This window comes from Brachionichthys hirsutus, chromosome 4, assembly GCF_040956055.1.
Source record: "Brachionichthys hirsutus isolate HB-005 chromosome 4, CSIRO-AGI_Bhir_v1, whole genome shotgun sequence".
NCBI classification, from domain to species: domain Eukaryota; kingdom Metazoa; phylum Chordata; class Actinopteri; order Lophiiformes; family Brachionichthyidae; genus Brachionichthys; species Brachionichthys hirsutus.
This window is the reverse complement of record NC_090900.1, coordinates 7,620,092-7,634,238: the sequence shown is the minus strand read 5'-3', so window position 1 is coordinate 7,634,238 and position 14,147 is coordinate 7,620,092. Positions and strand designations below refer to the sequence as shown.

General features: G+C 40.6%; 1 protein-coding gene across 2 annotated transcripts; it reads right to left on the bottom strand.

Annotated features, from left to right (window-relative positions):
- Nucleotides 1-426: 426 nt before the first annotated feature.
- Nucleotides 427-11,715, bottom strand: kcnip3b (Kv channel interacting protein 3b, calsenilin). 2 transcript variants are annotated; one of them, XM_068760645.1, is made up of 7 exons: nt 11,610-11,715; nt 4,116-4,240; nt 3,931-4,000; nt 2,045-2,223; nt 1,781-1,885; nt 1,622-1,684; nt 427-474 (listed from the first exon to the last, which is right to left on the bottom strand). In XM_068760645.1, the coding sequence occupies exons 1-7, from the start codon at nt 11,713-11,715 to the stop codon at nt 427-429; spliced, it is 696 nt and encodes a 231-aa protein (XP_068616746.1). The 2 variants fall into 2 exon arrangements, with proteins under 2 accessions (XP_068616746.1, XP_068616744.1); XM_068760643.1 differs by lacking the exon at nt 11,610-11,715 and adding an exon at nt 7,312-7,423.
- Between the last annotated feature and the right edge of the window lie 2,432 nt (nt 11,716-14,147).

The window sequence follows — 14,147 nt, the reverse complement described above, 5'->3', positions numbered from 1 at the left end:
AATACAGTAGTGTGTGTGTTTTTGTGTGGGAGAGAGAGTGACAGAAATAGTGTTTAGTGTTAAAGCTTGGATCCTTATGTTTAGGTCAGTGGTTCAATGTTATAAGGCTAAGTGAAGATGATGAAGCTCTTCTCTTTCTTCATTTATGACACAAAAGACTTGTTGGATAAATGGGAAATTCACCATGGAAGCTCTTCTTTTGTCTGTAGCGGTCCTTTTATTCCAGGAGCAGTTGCAAGTCACGGCTACAGGATGCTTTGGAAAGAAGAAATGTCTAGTTCCTGTATCTTCATAGTACCTACCGGTACTTTATGTACCGGGATGCCATGTTTTAATGGGAGTTTGGGATGCATAGGTGTGTATCGCTAGTGTGAGAGCTGTGCAAATGGGTTCATGAAGGAAAACAACTGAGTTCACGCTGATTCTTTATATCACATTCTCAAACAGCTGCATTGAGTTCATGATGTTCTCATCCTGAAAAAAAAGATTAAAAAAATCCACATCTGTCACCAGAAGACATAATACTGTAGTGATACAGATTCATCATCATCATCATGTTGGAATGATTTATGTACTAAGGACTTTCAACGGAAACAAGTCCGCAAGGGCTTTTTTGAAATGCTCCTCTTAGACAGGATGTTTGACTTTATTTGTACTGTAATACATGCTACTGTGTGACTGTACTTGTACTCTAACATTCTATCTAATAAATATATTCATCGTCATCATACAAAATTATTAATTTAATTGCAACTATTAATATGAGCAATTTAATGTAACAATTTACAACTTTTGAAGAGGTAATTTTAACTTTAACTTTATGTTACTTTATTTTGGCCTCTTGGGGTTTACTCATGCTAGCATGTTGGTGTCTCTCTGCCACTCTCTCTCCATCTGTCTGTTTTTGTCTGTCCCTATCTCTGTCCTTGGCTCTGTCTCTCCCTCTTTGTCCTTGTCTGTCTGTTTTTCTGCCTCTGTCTGTCTCTTTCTCCACCCAACCAGTCAAGGCAGATGGCTGCCTTCTATGAGAGCTCTACTACTACTATGAGTTTCTCACTGGCTCCTCAAAGGAGAAAAACTGGGTGGATTTGTTAAATTCCTTAACCAAAGTTTATCCTCCTTTCCTTGCTCGTCATGGCTTCTGATTTTGAAGTGGTTTAAATCAAATTTTGGATGATAACGGGTTAAAAATATAGATTGACAAAACAAAATCTGAAAATTATGAGCAACAGATATTATAGCAGAGTGCTATTGCTTGGCCAATTGAATATAGGACAGAAGGCGAAACTGATTTAAAAAAAACTGTAATAAAAAAGTGTATAAGTTGGGGGAGAAGTGAATGCAAGGTTTTCCTCATAGTTTAGGTCAAGATGAGAAAAAATAAGATGTTATTAATGTCATACTAGAGAAATTCCCTTGTTACAGCATCAGCAGTAGACAGATGCTGAAAAAAAGCTATAACAGTCGATAACAGTATAGTACAAAAGCAAGGGATCTAAAAATATAGAATAAATGCAAATATAATAATAATATGTTCAATTAATCATTGCTTAGGACCACTGATCCTTGATCTGTTGTCCAATACATTTGAGGTTGAGTGGTAAAAAACAAAACAAATCACCTTCTGACAGGTATCAATAAACTCTTCAATGGTCACAACGCCATCTCGGTTTTTATCCATTTTCTGTAGAAGAGAATCCACAAAGAAATGTTTTAGATTCTGTGTAAATTTTAAATTGAAAAGAGACCAAGTAAAAGTGTGTGTGTGTGTACTCAGAACCTGAAAAAACTTGTCCACGTGTTCATAGGGTGCTTCATCTCGCACGCAGGGGTAGGTGTACCTCCCCATCATGTCATAGATTGATTTCATAATCGCCAGCATCTCCTGAAGAAAACAGGATGGGAGAAGTCGTCCAATGAGAGACACAAATGTATTGGTTTAACCTGTGAGTCTATACTGTCTTCTATGGATTAATGGCACAAAGGTAGTGTTAGAGGAGATATCTGAAATGTGATCCATGCCTATGATAAAACTCCAACATACCTCTTTGGTGATGTAGCCATCCTTATTAATGTCATAGAGGTTGAAGGCCCAGTTTAGCTTCTCTGTAACAGAACCCCTGAGCAACACAGACAGACCGATGACAAAGTCCTCAAAGCGAATTGAACCGTTTCTGTCTATGTCAAATGCGTTGAACAGAAAGTGAGCATAGGTTGTTGCATCTGTTGGGAAAAGAAGTACAGCTTTGAAGTGCTTCACTGCAGTATTCCTGTTTTCATTATATTACAAAGAAAAATACTATATTTTTTACATTTATATTTGGAACCTCTTGAACACTCAATAAATTCTGATGTATTTGTTTCCTGCAAGTTTCCTGCAAATTTCTCAAAGCTACTGTATTTTAGTCTACAATAGATTCCCATTATTTTTTAAAGATGTTTAAATAATCGATCATAATAATATTATAGCCTATTTACAATGCAAATCAAACAGAATGTGTCTACTGAAAAGGACATTTCTCTTAAGTCGTCATACTTAGATACATACATACAGACATACATACAAACATAGGCAAATCTAAATTAGATAGGCAGATGAACAGATAACTACATAGATAGATAGATGCACAGATACTTTATTAATCCTATTGGGATAATTCAGTTGTCCAGCCGCTCACACATTCTAAAATCTGGTCAAATAACGCATGTTCAGTATAATGATAAATAATTAGCATATGACAAACAGTTGCTCCCCAGCAGAGCGCAGCATGGAAGCGAGCACTTGCCAAAGCAGTCTGATGATGAACATGTAGAGCATGTCGCTGCAAATCTCTAGAGCCTGCTCAGTAAATCGTGGGGGCTCTGCCCCTCCTTGTACACCACCTTCTCATTTGCAACACCACCCCCAAAATACGTGTATGCCTTCAGCTTTTCAATGACCTCCCCCCACCTATGCAGACGAACTGACATGGTCAGTCCCCAACTCGTCTGTTGTAAAAGTCAGCAGGAGCTGCTCCAGGGGCAGTGAAGGGATGGAGGCTGAAGTGGTGCCACTGCACAAAGGAGATCATGGTGAGGCTGTTGCAGCCGAGCAGGGGAGGTAGAAGGGGCATAGGAGGAGGCCCAGCAGCAGCCAAAATGGATGGATGGATGGTTGACATCACATCTCTGCATTCTCTGCTCTCAGTTAAGTGCAAACAGTGGCGACTATATGCAATGTTCAAACTCCCTCGGTGCATCTGTCTGAGCCCGACAACCAGCAGTTCAATGTCCTGACATCAAATCCGCTCCTTCACTGTCACATAATGGGAGCTAAGCCAAAACTAGCTCAAGATTTGTTCACTTGTTTAAACATGACTTGTTTAAAAAAAACAAAAACAATAATAAGTTCACAATCCTGCTCCTCTGCTCCTTTCTGACCACCATCAAGGTAACTCCCCTCACCTCATCAGAGTGGCTCAGGCTAAAGACTCCTGCTCTCTACCCAATCAGGCTGATTTTATTTTGCCAATCTTGTCTGCTGCAAGCTTCATTAAAACCATTACTGTCAGCACCTGTGTGTCCGCTGCGTTGCGACTGGTTCGCAACCACACCTGCTTAAAAGCTATATATGAGACATAAGAATTTACTCTGCATTGAATGCAGAACTTTTATTTGTAGTATTTCTATGTTGTGTTATCACTTGAATCATATATTATTATACCTCTTCCACAACATTTGGTTTTTGTTTTGCATCTACTCAAAAAATAATTTATTTATGGAAATGGAAAAGGGACAAATTCTGAAGAATGAACATGAAAGACCCTTCCTTACACTCTTAAAATAGTTCACATCAACAAAACAAACAAGGAAACCCCCCCACAACCTCCTTTTAACAAAAGGTCACAACAACAAAAAGATGAGAATTCTTTTTTTTTTTTAAGATCTAACCTCCTTGGGGAAAGAACTGAGAATAGATGGTCTTGAATGTATCCTCATCAACCATTCCACTGGGACACTCCTGCTCAAGAGAGAGAGACAAAAAGGCTATAATTATTGCCATAATGAGTCTATATCAAGTGTAGAACTGGAGTAGAGCAATGAAGAACATGTCCGCAGTCTAAAGTCAGACATACATTCTTGAAGCCTCGATAGAGAGACTGAAGCTCCTTCCTGGTGAACTTGGTCTGAGCCTGAAGCTGGTCCAGCCCCTCCGGCTGGTGACGCACTGCTGACAGCTCCAAATCAGTGTCGCTGCTGTCTGTGGTAGAAAGAGAGGAAAGGGATGGATGGAAAAGATGGAGATAAGGAAAAAGGGGGAAGAAATAAAGGTCTTGTTTTCAGACAACACTATAAAGCGTTACTGAAGGAAGGATTTATTTTGGTACCCTTCTCATGTGAAATTACGATGAAGTTGTTAAACGGAGTATTCTCTGAGTTTAAATATTGGCCAATCAGCGGTTAAGGTGTGAGGCCATGATTGTGGGGAAATAGATGAAGGATGCACGTTCTCTTTTGGGCTACGGAAGAGCATGGGAGAAGGTCACAGCGGATGAAAGTAAAAGATGCTAAATAGCCTTTTCAGTCCAAATGTGTGTGTGTGTGTCTTAGTGAAGCCACGCATGCAGACGGCGTGTGAGCCTGGCACCGCCGACTGACGACGGTGCTGGAGCGCATCACTGGCGTGAGGTAACAAGCTGTTTGCTTTGATGAGCATCGGCCACTTTTATGTGTGCCTGCTTTTATCTATGACTGGGAACAGAGAACATTCAAAAAAGGATGAGATGATTCTATTTTTCTTTCTGACGCACAAGCTGGGCTTCATCCGTGACCGCACTCACCATCTGTAGGGGAAGAGAACAGGAAGGACGAGGCGTGTTGAGATTAAGGTGAAGTGAAAGAGGGTAAATGGAGAACAGTGAGAGAGTGACAGGAAGAGGGGGGAAGAAAAAAAAGACAAAGAGAACAAGTCAGACCAGACGCTGGCAGGTTTGTACAACGGAAGCTGAACTGTTCAGTAGAGAGCACCTGAGTCATATTCCCATAAAACATCCCGCAGAGCAATGAAATTTAATATACTGAGAAACGAGCGAAAAAACTCGACAGTGGGAGGTCATCGACGCTATAAAACCCATCCTGTCGTTTACTTTAAAGCATTAAAACATTAAATTCAGAACAAATTCAGTCCTGCGTAAAGTGAGAGGCAGAAGCCGCAGGCAACCTCTGACCTCGTTTATTTGATGCTCTCATTTTAATAGAAAGCAAGTCTCCTGCGTCAAGACATGACTGAGCATAAAATAGCATCATTCATCACCGTGGAAAGACCTTTTTACCAATCGACTTGTGACTAGATCGTTTGTCTTCGTGTTATTACATTTAGACTTGAAGAAAGATCTGTCTTGTCAGCGTATTTTGGACAAAGCTATCTCACAACGGCTACAGTATACAATGTAAGGTGTTAGATGTTAGTGCACAGCATTTTAGTTCACACAGACTCTAACCAATAATCATTCCACCAAAACTGAGAATGTGAACACTCTTAAGCTCCCAACACAGAAACCATATTTTAATTACTCATTTCACTGGATCGTGCTGCCGTGCGTCTTTTATTCTCCTCCTTCAGGCACAGTGGTGGAAATATTTAGGCTGAACAAAGAGACCGTTTCTTCCACTCTATCCACTATTGTTGAAAGCTACTTCACTGACAGTTTTATTGGTAGGTTCACCGAGATCAGGGGTCGGCAACCCAAAATGTTGAAAGAGCCATATTGGACCAAAAAAACAAGCCGCAAAAAATTAAAAGCCTTATATAAGCCTTATAATCAAGGCAACACATGCTGTATCTATCTATATTAGCCTACTATCAAAATGACTAAGTTGGTTACGAATACATAATGAGCCTTCATGATTAAATGTTTATTTTCCCTGCAGCGCATCCTGTGGAGAATGACGCATCAAGTGACGACTCTGTTGCCGCCTCAAGTTTAACTTCAGTAAAATATTATTATCTCCCGGGTTGCAACAAAACTTGCAGCAGTAGTGGAGTTTGGAGATGCAGTCCACTTTTTAAATCTATTTAAATCTATCAGCCTCAATTTGAGATTTTAAAGGTACAGCACACGCTGCAGGAGTCAATCAGCATGATCCATGCAGTGACGCAATCGCACTTTTTCTCACTTCCAACTGGCTACTCGGCTGCAAATGTCGCCTTTCCCTGGAAATGTCTTTCCACATGACTCTTTTTGTTATTTGACAACTTCTCGCTACAGAGCAAACATTCAGGCAATCCTTCCGCATTGGCAATGAATGCAAATGATTCGGTCCAAGAAACGTTGAATCCTCTGTTCTCCTCAGTTATTTTTCTCTTTTTACCTTTGGGGTCCATGGCCCATCACACACCCGCCGGTTTGTTTACAACAGCCACCTGCCTCGCACCCCGCCCTGCTGATGTGTCGCAGGCTTTGAAGCAAATCTTCGTTGACAGAAGTGTTGAAATTTAATATTTATTCTATACACATTTTTACAGCATTGGAAAGCATAAAGAATGTTTGTGTCATGTTTAAATAAAGCTTTTTTTTTTCCTGAATCTGTCCCTTTATCAGGGTGTCCTCCAAAATTTTCTGGGTTCCTCTTTACTACATAACCTTCAAACTATTCTAGTTTCATGACAATGTCTGTGTGATTCTGCCAACACACAGACAAAATACACAAACATCCTTGGCAGAATAATACATTTTATTTAATTTTTATTGCAGGACTGCATAACAGTGCTGAAAGACACAACTGAGTATCATTGTTTAATAACTCGAACGTGTTGTTGGACTGCAGGATCGGCGTGTTCTTTCAACAACGTCTATGGTCGTCACCGCGGCACCTAAACACAGCACCCGCTCAGAATGGATGACTCCACAAAGCCTGATTTGGGATTAGAGACAATACAGTGAACATATATTCATATGTTAGTGGGTAGCACTGTCGCCTGCACTGGTTGTTTGTCTCTATGTGAGCCCGCGATGCGCTGGCGACACGTCCGAGGTGTACCCAGCCTATCGCAAGCTGAGATAGACTCCAGCAAGTCCCGTGGCCCGTAACGCGGAAAATCGGCTGTAGATGAGACAATCGTCTACAAGAAAATGGATGTATTCATTACAGAAAATACTCTCCAACGATTTCACTCTCCGGTCTGAGAAACAAGCAACAAAACTTATTTGTACTTGTTTAATCTTCGTAAGCACCTCACCACTTGGAAAAAGCTCTTCACATTTCCCTCTATGCAGTCCTCCTCCTGCTCCTCCTCCTCCTCCTCACTTCCCCGCTCAAAGGTTTTCTCACCAGTCTCAGTGATGTCGATCAGCCCCAGCAGGTGCATCAGTTTGAGGAACATGATCACAAGGCAGACGATGCCGACTGTCTGGAGTCCTTCTGTCTCCCACCTCACACTCATCCTCCCCTCGTCTTCTACCTTTTTATCCTCAACCCTTCCTCTCTATTTTCCTTGACTCACCCCCACATTGCATTTTGTTTTTCTACATACACTTTTCCATCAAACTATTATTATCTTTCTCTCCCTCTCTCTCTCTCTCTCTCTCTCTCTCTGAGCAGTCACTCACTCATCACTATTGTCTGTCACTCTGTCTCAGTCTCTGACTCTGGCTTTGTCACTTCTGTTCTGTTCAGGATATTCTCCTCATTTTACAGCAGAGTCTGATGGTCCATCTACTTTATTAAGGCTGACTTGATCAGATTATTGCTGTAAAACACCATAAACTAGAGAGAGAGGGAAAAAAATATATAAAAAAACATTAATCCACTAGAAATCCAATCAGAGAGCGAGGAAGCTCGGATTTTGGCAAATGCAGTTGGTTTGGAATTCCTCCAATGTTCAGAGACTCTCATCGGTAAAAAAAAACAACTCTCCAAATTAAATAAAAGATCCACAAAATGCTCCACTGCCTGAATGACTGATTATCTGCAACTTCCTATTCTCTCGTCTCCCTCATCTCACAGCTTTTGCTTGATTGTCTGCAAATTAAGCCGTGCCTCTTATAGGAATCAGAGAGGATGCTGACAAAGGTTGACAGGTGTCCTGAATCCCATTTTCCCAGTTAGTTCTTTGATCTACTTTCTGATTGGTCTTCTGTCTCTCTTGGGGTCCATAACACAGAGGCTGTGTCAAACACTGTTCCTGCGTCACAGAGAAAAGGTGAGCGAGGACTCCCTCTTGTGGAGATTAGTGAAACAAAAGGAACGGATCAGGCTACTAGATTTTTATACAGTACACTGTACATAGTGTATACTATCCCTAACTTCATCTTAGTGATTATTCTGTATTTTCTTTTGATTCTTAGTTCAGCTGTTCCTTTACTATCAGTTTTTCGAGCTCTCGCCCGTCGACTGCTGGGATATGCTCCAGCACGACCCGCGTAATGGAATAAGCAGTTCAGAAAATGAATGAATGAACATTCTGTGAGGCTTTTAGGTGATTATTAAAAATCTGACAAACAAACATACACAGGGAGAAGGAGCACATTACTGGTGGTCAATTTGTATTCTAGAGTTTTTTGTGGATGGATGGAGGTTTCTATCCTTATGAACAATTTAAACTTGCCCCCTAAATTATAGTATGTAAAGTATGCACTTTCCAAAATTGTATATAATATATAGATATCCATCCATCTTCCAGAGCCTCTCTCTCTCTATATATATATGTGTGTGTACTATATATATATAGTATATTGAATATAAATATATTGATGTCACCCACCACTTCCTACTTGAGAGACAAATGTGAAGTAAATATATCAGATATTGGTATTTCAGGACCCCAGAATAGAACTTGTGCACCTCCAAAGACGAGACTCCATTAGATCAAAGCCCAAAATAGAAACGTTGTACTGAAACAGGAATCGACATTGGAGCAAAAAGGACTGGACCAAAAAACAATCAGAGATAAGGTTTTGTTTTAGAGCAGGTCACTTAACTGAATTCTAAATGCATAAATGCATTTGTGTAAAAGGGCGAGTCACAGACAATTAATTGTGCTATTGATGAATAAACATCAATTCTTTCTTTTCTTGGTGTCAATGATATAAATAATGCAACAAATAGGATACCAGTTCTTAATGCTCTGATGACTGATGATGAACTATGATTTACATTTTATTTATGATTTCTAAATATATTATTTATAAAGATATGCTATTTATGAATATTTCATGTTATTATTTGTATTCCGATTTACATATGATGCTAAATCTAGAAAATCAAAGCTCCAATCAATCAAACTTAATTAATTAACAGTAATAATTATTATATAATCAATAATATTGTTGTGGTTTGTGTTTTTTTAACGCAAAGTTTGTTATTTTCTGACTTCTTAAACTTGTATCTGTTCATTCTCCTCCCTTGGAACATACAGAATACGTGAATATACAAACATTATATTTAGCTTCTCGCCTGGAACTCAGTGAATTAGGATATATTCTGTGCTTAGTGGTTCTGGACTCCACACATTTCATACCTCAATGATTCTTATTTGAAGTTTCTACCACGACACCAGTGGGCCCGTCAGATACCTCAAAAGATATTTTATCCAATTCGAACCAGTCGCTTCATTAACATACAACATTTTAAAGCACTATCTGACAATGAATTAAGGCTTAAAAAGGCTTTAAAAAAACCAATATAATGATTGGCTCAGGCTTACTGACCATTTTTTTGTATGTTTTGTAGACCAAATGATTTATTGATTAACAGAAAATGCTTCTTCGTGTCACGGAAACTCTTGGATTCCCTGAAGACTTTCTGAAAACATTAGTGTCTCAGTGTCCCAGTGGTAGTTGCAGCCGCAAGTTACAAGAGAATCACTCTCAAATACACAATTATACACAGAAGAAACTGCACTGGCAAATACTAAGACGGGTGTTTACGATGTGTCACACCCGTGAGTCACTGCAGAAATAAGAGGAGCTATGATCATCAAAAGGGTCATCATCATGGACAGGCGGGGATTTTATGTCTATGCATGGTTAATCCCCAAAGAACAAACATCTCTACTTTGTGTGAAAACAGTCCAGCAAGTTGCGTTTTGTCCTTTTCCTATGAAAGACATAAGATGCCTTAAATCTTACGCAGAAAACTAGTTAGAGGTGATTAGGTTGATGAGAAGGTGATCCATCAGGTGGTTTCATGGCCATACTGTTGGTAAATTAGTCTGAAGGAGGAGGCGATGAAGTAATGAAGTGGCAAGAATCAGGATTAAAATGCATTATGGGAATTTCGGCGGCTACTCTGGGATGACCAGTGTCCTTCAGGTCCTGGAGGAGTACTCCGTACTCCGTATTTAGGCGGCCTCGGAGAAGGCCTGTTCGATACTTCATGCATAATTGATGCAAAGTAATGCTAAACCAGGGTGTAGGCCCTGCCACAGATGGAGGAGGAGGAGAAAGGAGGGGCACTGGAGGAACTAAAGACTGCAGAGATTGAGAGGAGTGATAAATTATGAAAGGGCATTACTGTTGTTTTTGTTGAATTTATTACTTATGATTCCAAATTATATGAGAAGCACTAATGTGCCGACTGGAGCCTTCCTGCTGTAATAGTCTTGGCTCACTGACGGACACTCTGACTGGCTGGCCTGGAGCCCAAAGCTCCAATCAAAAGGGAACTGCGTCACTCAAAGGGCAGTCGGTATGTGATGGCTCATTTACTGTCCCAAATACCCAGAGACTCCGATAATGGTGAGTCGCTGAGTGGGCAAAATAAAACATCATATTCACCTTTCCTCTCACTGATACCACAAATAGAGTTACTGATAGTTCACTTTGAAATATCAAAGGAACACATAAATAAACAAATAGTTCTATAGATACGGCGTGGTAAGTGATTCATTTAGCATCAGTCAGTATAAGCCACTGGGTGATATCTTAATATATCCCATTTGTTAATACAAATACGGGAGAGGAGTCTCTGCAGTGTGTTTTAAATATATTTTTCTAAATTCACACACTATGCTTACAATTAACAAGCGAAACTTTTTAAAATGTGACTCAGCGATGATGATTAGGGTCAGTGGAAGAAGTAAGCCGGAGCCTTTCTTCATCTCGTTTCATTTTGGTTCTCTTTCCTGCAAACGAGCGATCCAGCCTGGATGACAGCACTTCTTGCAGCACTGCCAGCTGTGTTGGATGCGTTCTCCTGAACTACGGTGACGTATGTCAGACAGGAAGCTTGTAAAAATGTTCTGTTTCAGATAATCCAGTGGGTTTATTTATCTGAACATGTGACACATTTCCTCATCCCTTTCAGGATATCATTTGAAGCCTGGCAACATCAGATTAGAATTTTAATGGAACCATAATAGATTAAATATTTTACTTTGAACTGAATCCTCATCCCTGACCGATGAGTGCAAGTATGAATAAGAATTAATTATTATTAATTATTATTAATAATGACGGAGGACTGGAGGAAACATCAACATCCACAATATGACAACACAGTTTAACTTTCATGATATAAATATCACTGTAAGGCTTAAAATAGCGTTCCCACTGCATGTGGCTCCACCATAGTGTCCTAAAACCACCTGTACTGTTAGTCAACTGAGGGGCCCTCGGGTTGGCCCTTACCTTCAAACGAGGATATAGGCTCCAGGATGCCAAACTGCTTGAGAACTGCCATGAAAAGGATGATGACCACGCCAATGGCAAACAGCTCCATGCCTTGGATGCCCATGATTTCAGGACAGGGGCAGCAAAATCAGCCAAGCCCAAAAAGAAAAGGCCTGACTGAGGGAGAAATATGAAACAAAATGCTGCCTGGCTCCAGTAAAGGCAGGCCAAGCCAACAATGAGCATTCAACAGAGGTAGTCAGGAACCAGTCTGGTTACTGGGTGACAGCATGGATTTGTTTCCAGGCCCAGGAGACGGCATGAGAGCCAGGCCAGCGAGCTGGACGAAGGCTGCAATGTCAACACCGATGCTGAAGTGGAAAATATGTGGAAGCTGACATATATGGAAAAGCTCCGCCGCTAGACCCATGAGGGAAAATGGGGGGTTGTGTCACGAGCAGTTCATCACAGCGCATTAAACAAGACGTTTGGAGTCACTTTCCTCCTCCGAGCAGGCGCTCAGACTGGCACAAACAGTTACTGCCGACCTTCTTCATCCAGGCAGCCATTATCGCCTCTCACATCATAGTTTACAACCATAAATCACATTTTGGATGTAGATGAATATGAATTTTAATATGATTCTATGATCCCCACTAGACGGGAGAAAGTCCAGGCGAATGCAAAGAGACCAGAGAACAGAAAAAGAAATGCCCGAGTCCAATCATCTTCCAAGCCATAAAATGGCAACAGAACATTAGCAATTCATGAAAATGACCCCATTATATGAACCGACCACAGAAGCGGCTCGTGAAACCTCAGTTCTGGAGCAAAATCGTCTGTAAACTCTCAATATGACCTTCCAGCGTCAGCGGCACCGGCTCACATTTAAAATCTTTTAAAACTGAAGTGTCAGTCAAGATATAAAGAACAGAATTTCTTACAACGGGAGGTACAACAAGGCCGTATGGCCCAAGCAATCAAAAACATCGATCAGGCATTTACTTATGGGACTTCTGATGCTTTCAATCAGCCAATAACCCACGGTTGTCCTGCTGTGTTTTGATCAGTGATCCTCAGGTCCACCAAACTGCTTCTCGACAAAGTTAGATTTAGATTCTGTGGAGTTTTCCCGTCCAATTTAGTCCACTTCACAGTCCCGATCCGGATTGTCCCGATCCGGCTCCAGATATGAAAGAGTGAGACTTTGGAGAAAAGGCACTTAGAGCAGCAGCGTCAGAGTCCGGGGAGGGAAATCCTAAGAAACTGAGGGGAGCTGTGGGGAATAAAACCTCCTCCCTCGTTCACTGCCTCCTCCGCACATACTTTTGATCACTCCTCTCTCTCTCTCTCTCTCTCTCTCTCTCTCTCTCTCTCTGTGCAGCTTCCTGAATTTATCTGTTGCTGCTTCTCGCTGCAACTTTTCCTCCCTTGTCTCAGAAACGATCGCACTGGGTTTAGAGGTGAAGTGATGTCTACTCAAAACGCTCTAATATTCTGTCCTTCTTGCGTTTTCTCCTTACAGCACTGCTCCTCTTTTTCCATGACTGTCCATCCATCTATTGACTCATCCTTCTCCCTCCATCCCCGCTGTCATTCCAGTACTTCAGCCAACCACATCCTTCTGTTTCTTTCCCGTTACAAAGGGACTCTACACCACATCCACCTCTTCACCTGTGGATTTACGAATTCTTCGAGTGGGTAACATTTGTAAAGTGTGCTCAAACTCATATTTAAAGTCTTATTTTACAGAGATAATTTAATGTGAATAACCTTACCTCCACTAGCAACAGTTGGGGGATGTTTGTCTATTTGCCACCAAGATGTCTCAGAGAGTAAAATAAAAAAATAAAAAAAGATTCTGATGTAATTTTGTCAAGTGGACAAATTTGGGAAAGTTAATAATCCAGATTAAATATTTTTGTGGAAGGTATTAGCTATTTAACATTTGAATTGATATATGGCAACATGACACTGTCACCAATATGCAGATGAGATGATACAGATTTAGAATCATTCATGTGGATTCCCCGTGTCTGTGAAAGGTAAAACGTTTTATTTAAATGAAAAATGATTCCTCTTGTTTAACTCATGAACTGCTGATTATTAACTATTATTACGACACGATTACAAACGTTAGAAGTAGGTTTCCAGGATTGTGGACTGACCAGACAATCAATCATCGTCTCGTTTTCAGCCGCATGCCCGACACATGCAGACACAAGGAGACTGCACCAAAGCCCCCCCCCCCCCCCCCCCCAGGTGGAATTGAACCAAGGACCTTCTTCCTGTGATGCAACAGCAGTACCAACTTTAGAGGTAATATTTCATTAGACGTAAACCGATCACATAAAACAATAATAACATAACAAATTCTGGAATATGTGATATGTTTGGGTGCAACAATACTTAAAGATTGATTACGTGATCATATTTTAACTCGAACTGTAGAATGTTTTTGCCGAGGTTTTAAGGTATGGTGTTCTGTTTCTATAGGTAGAGAGATCTTTGAGAGCTCTTCAGTTAATGTGTGTGAGCATGAGGTTGGATTAATTT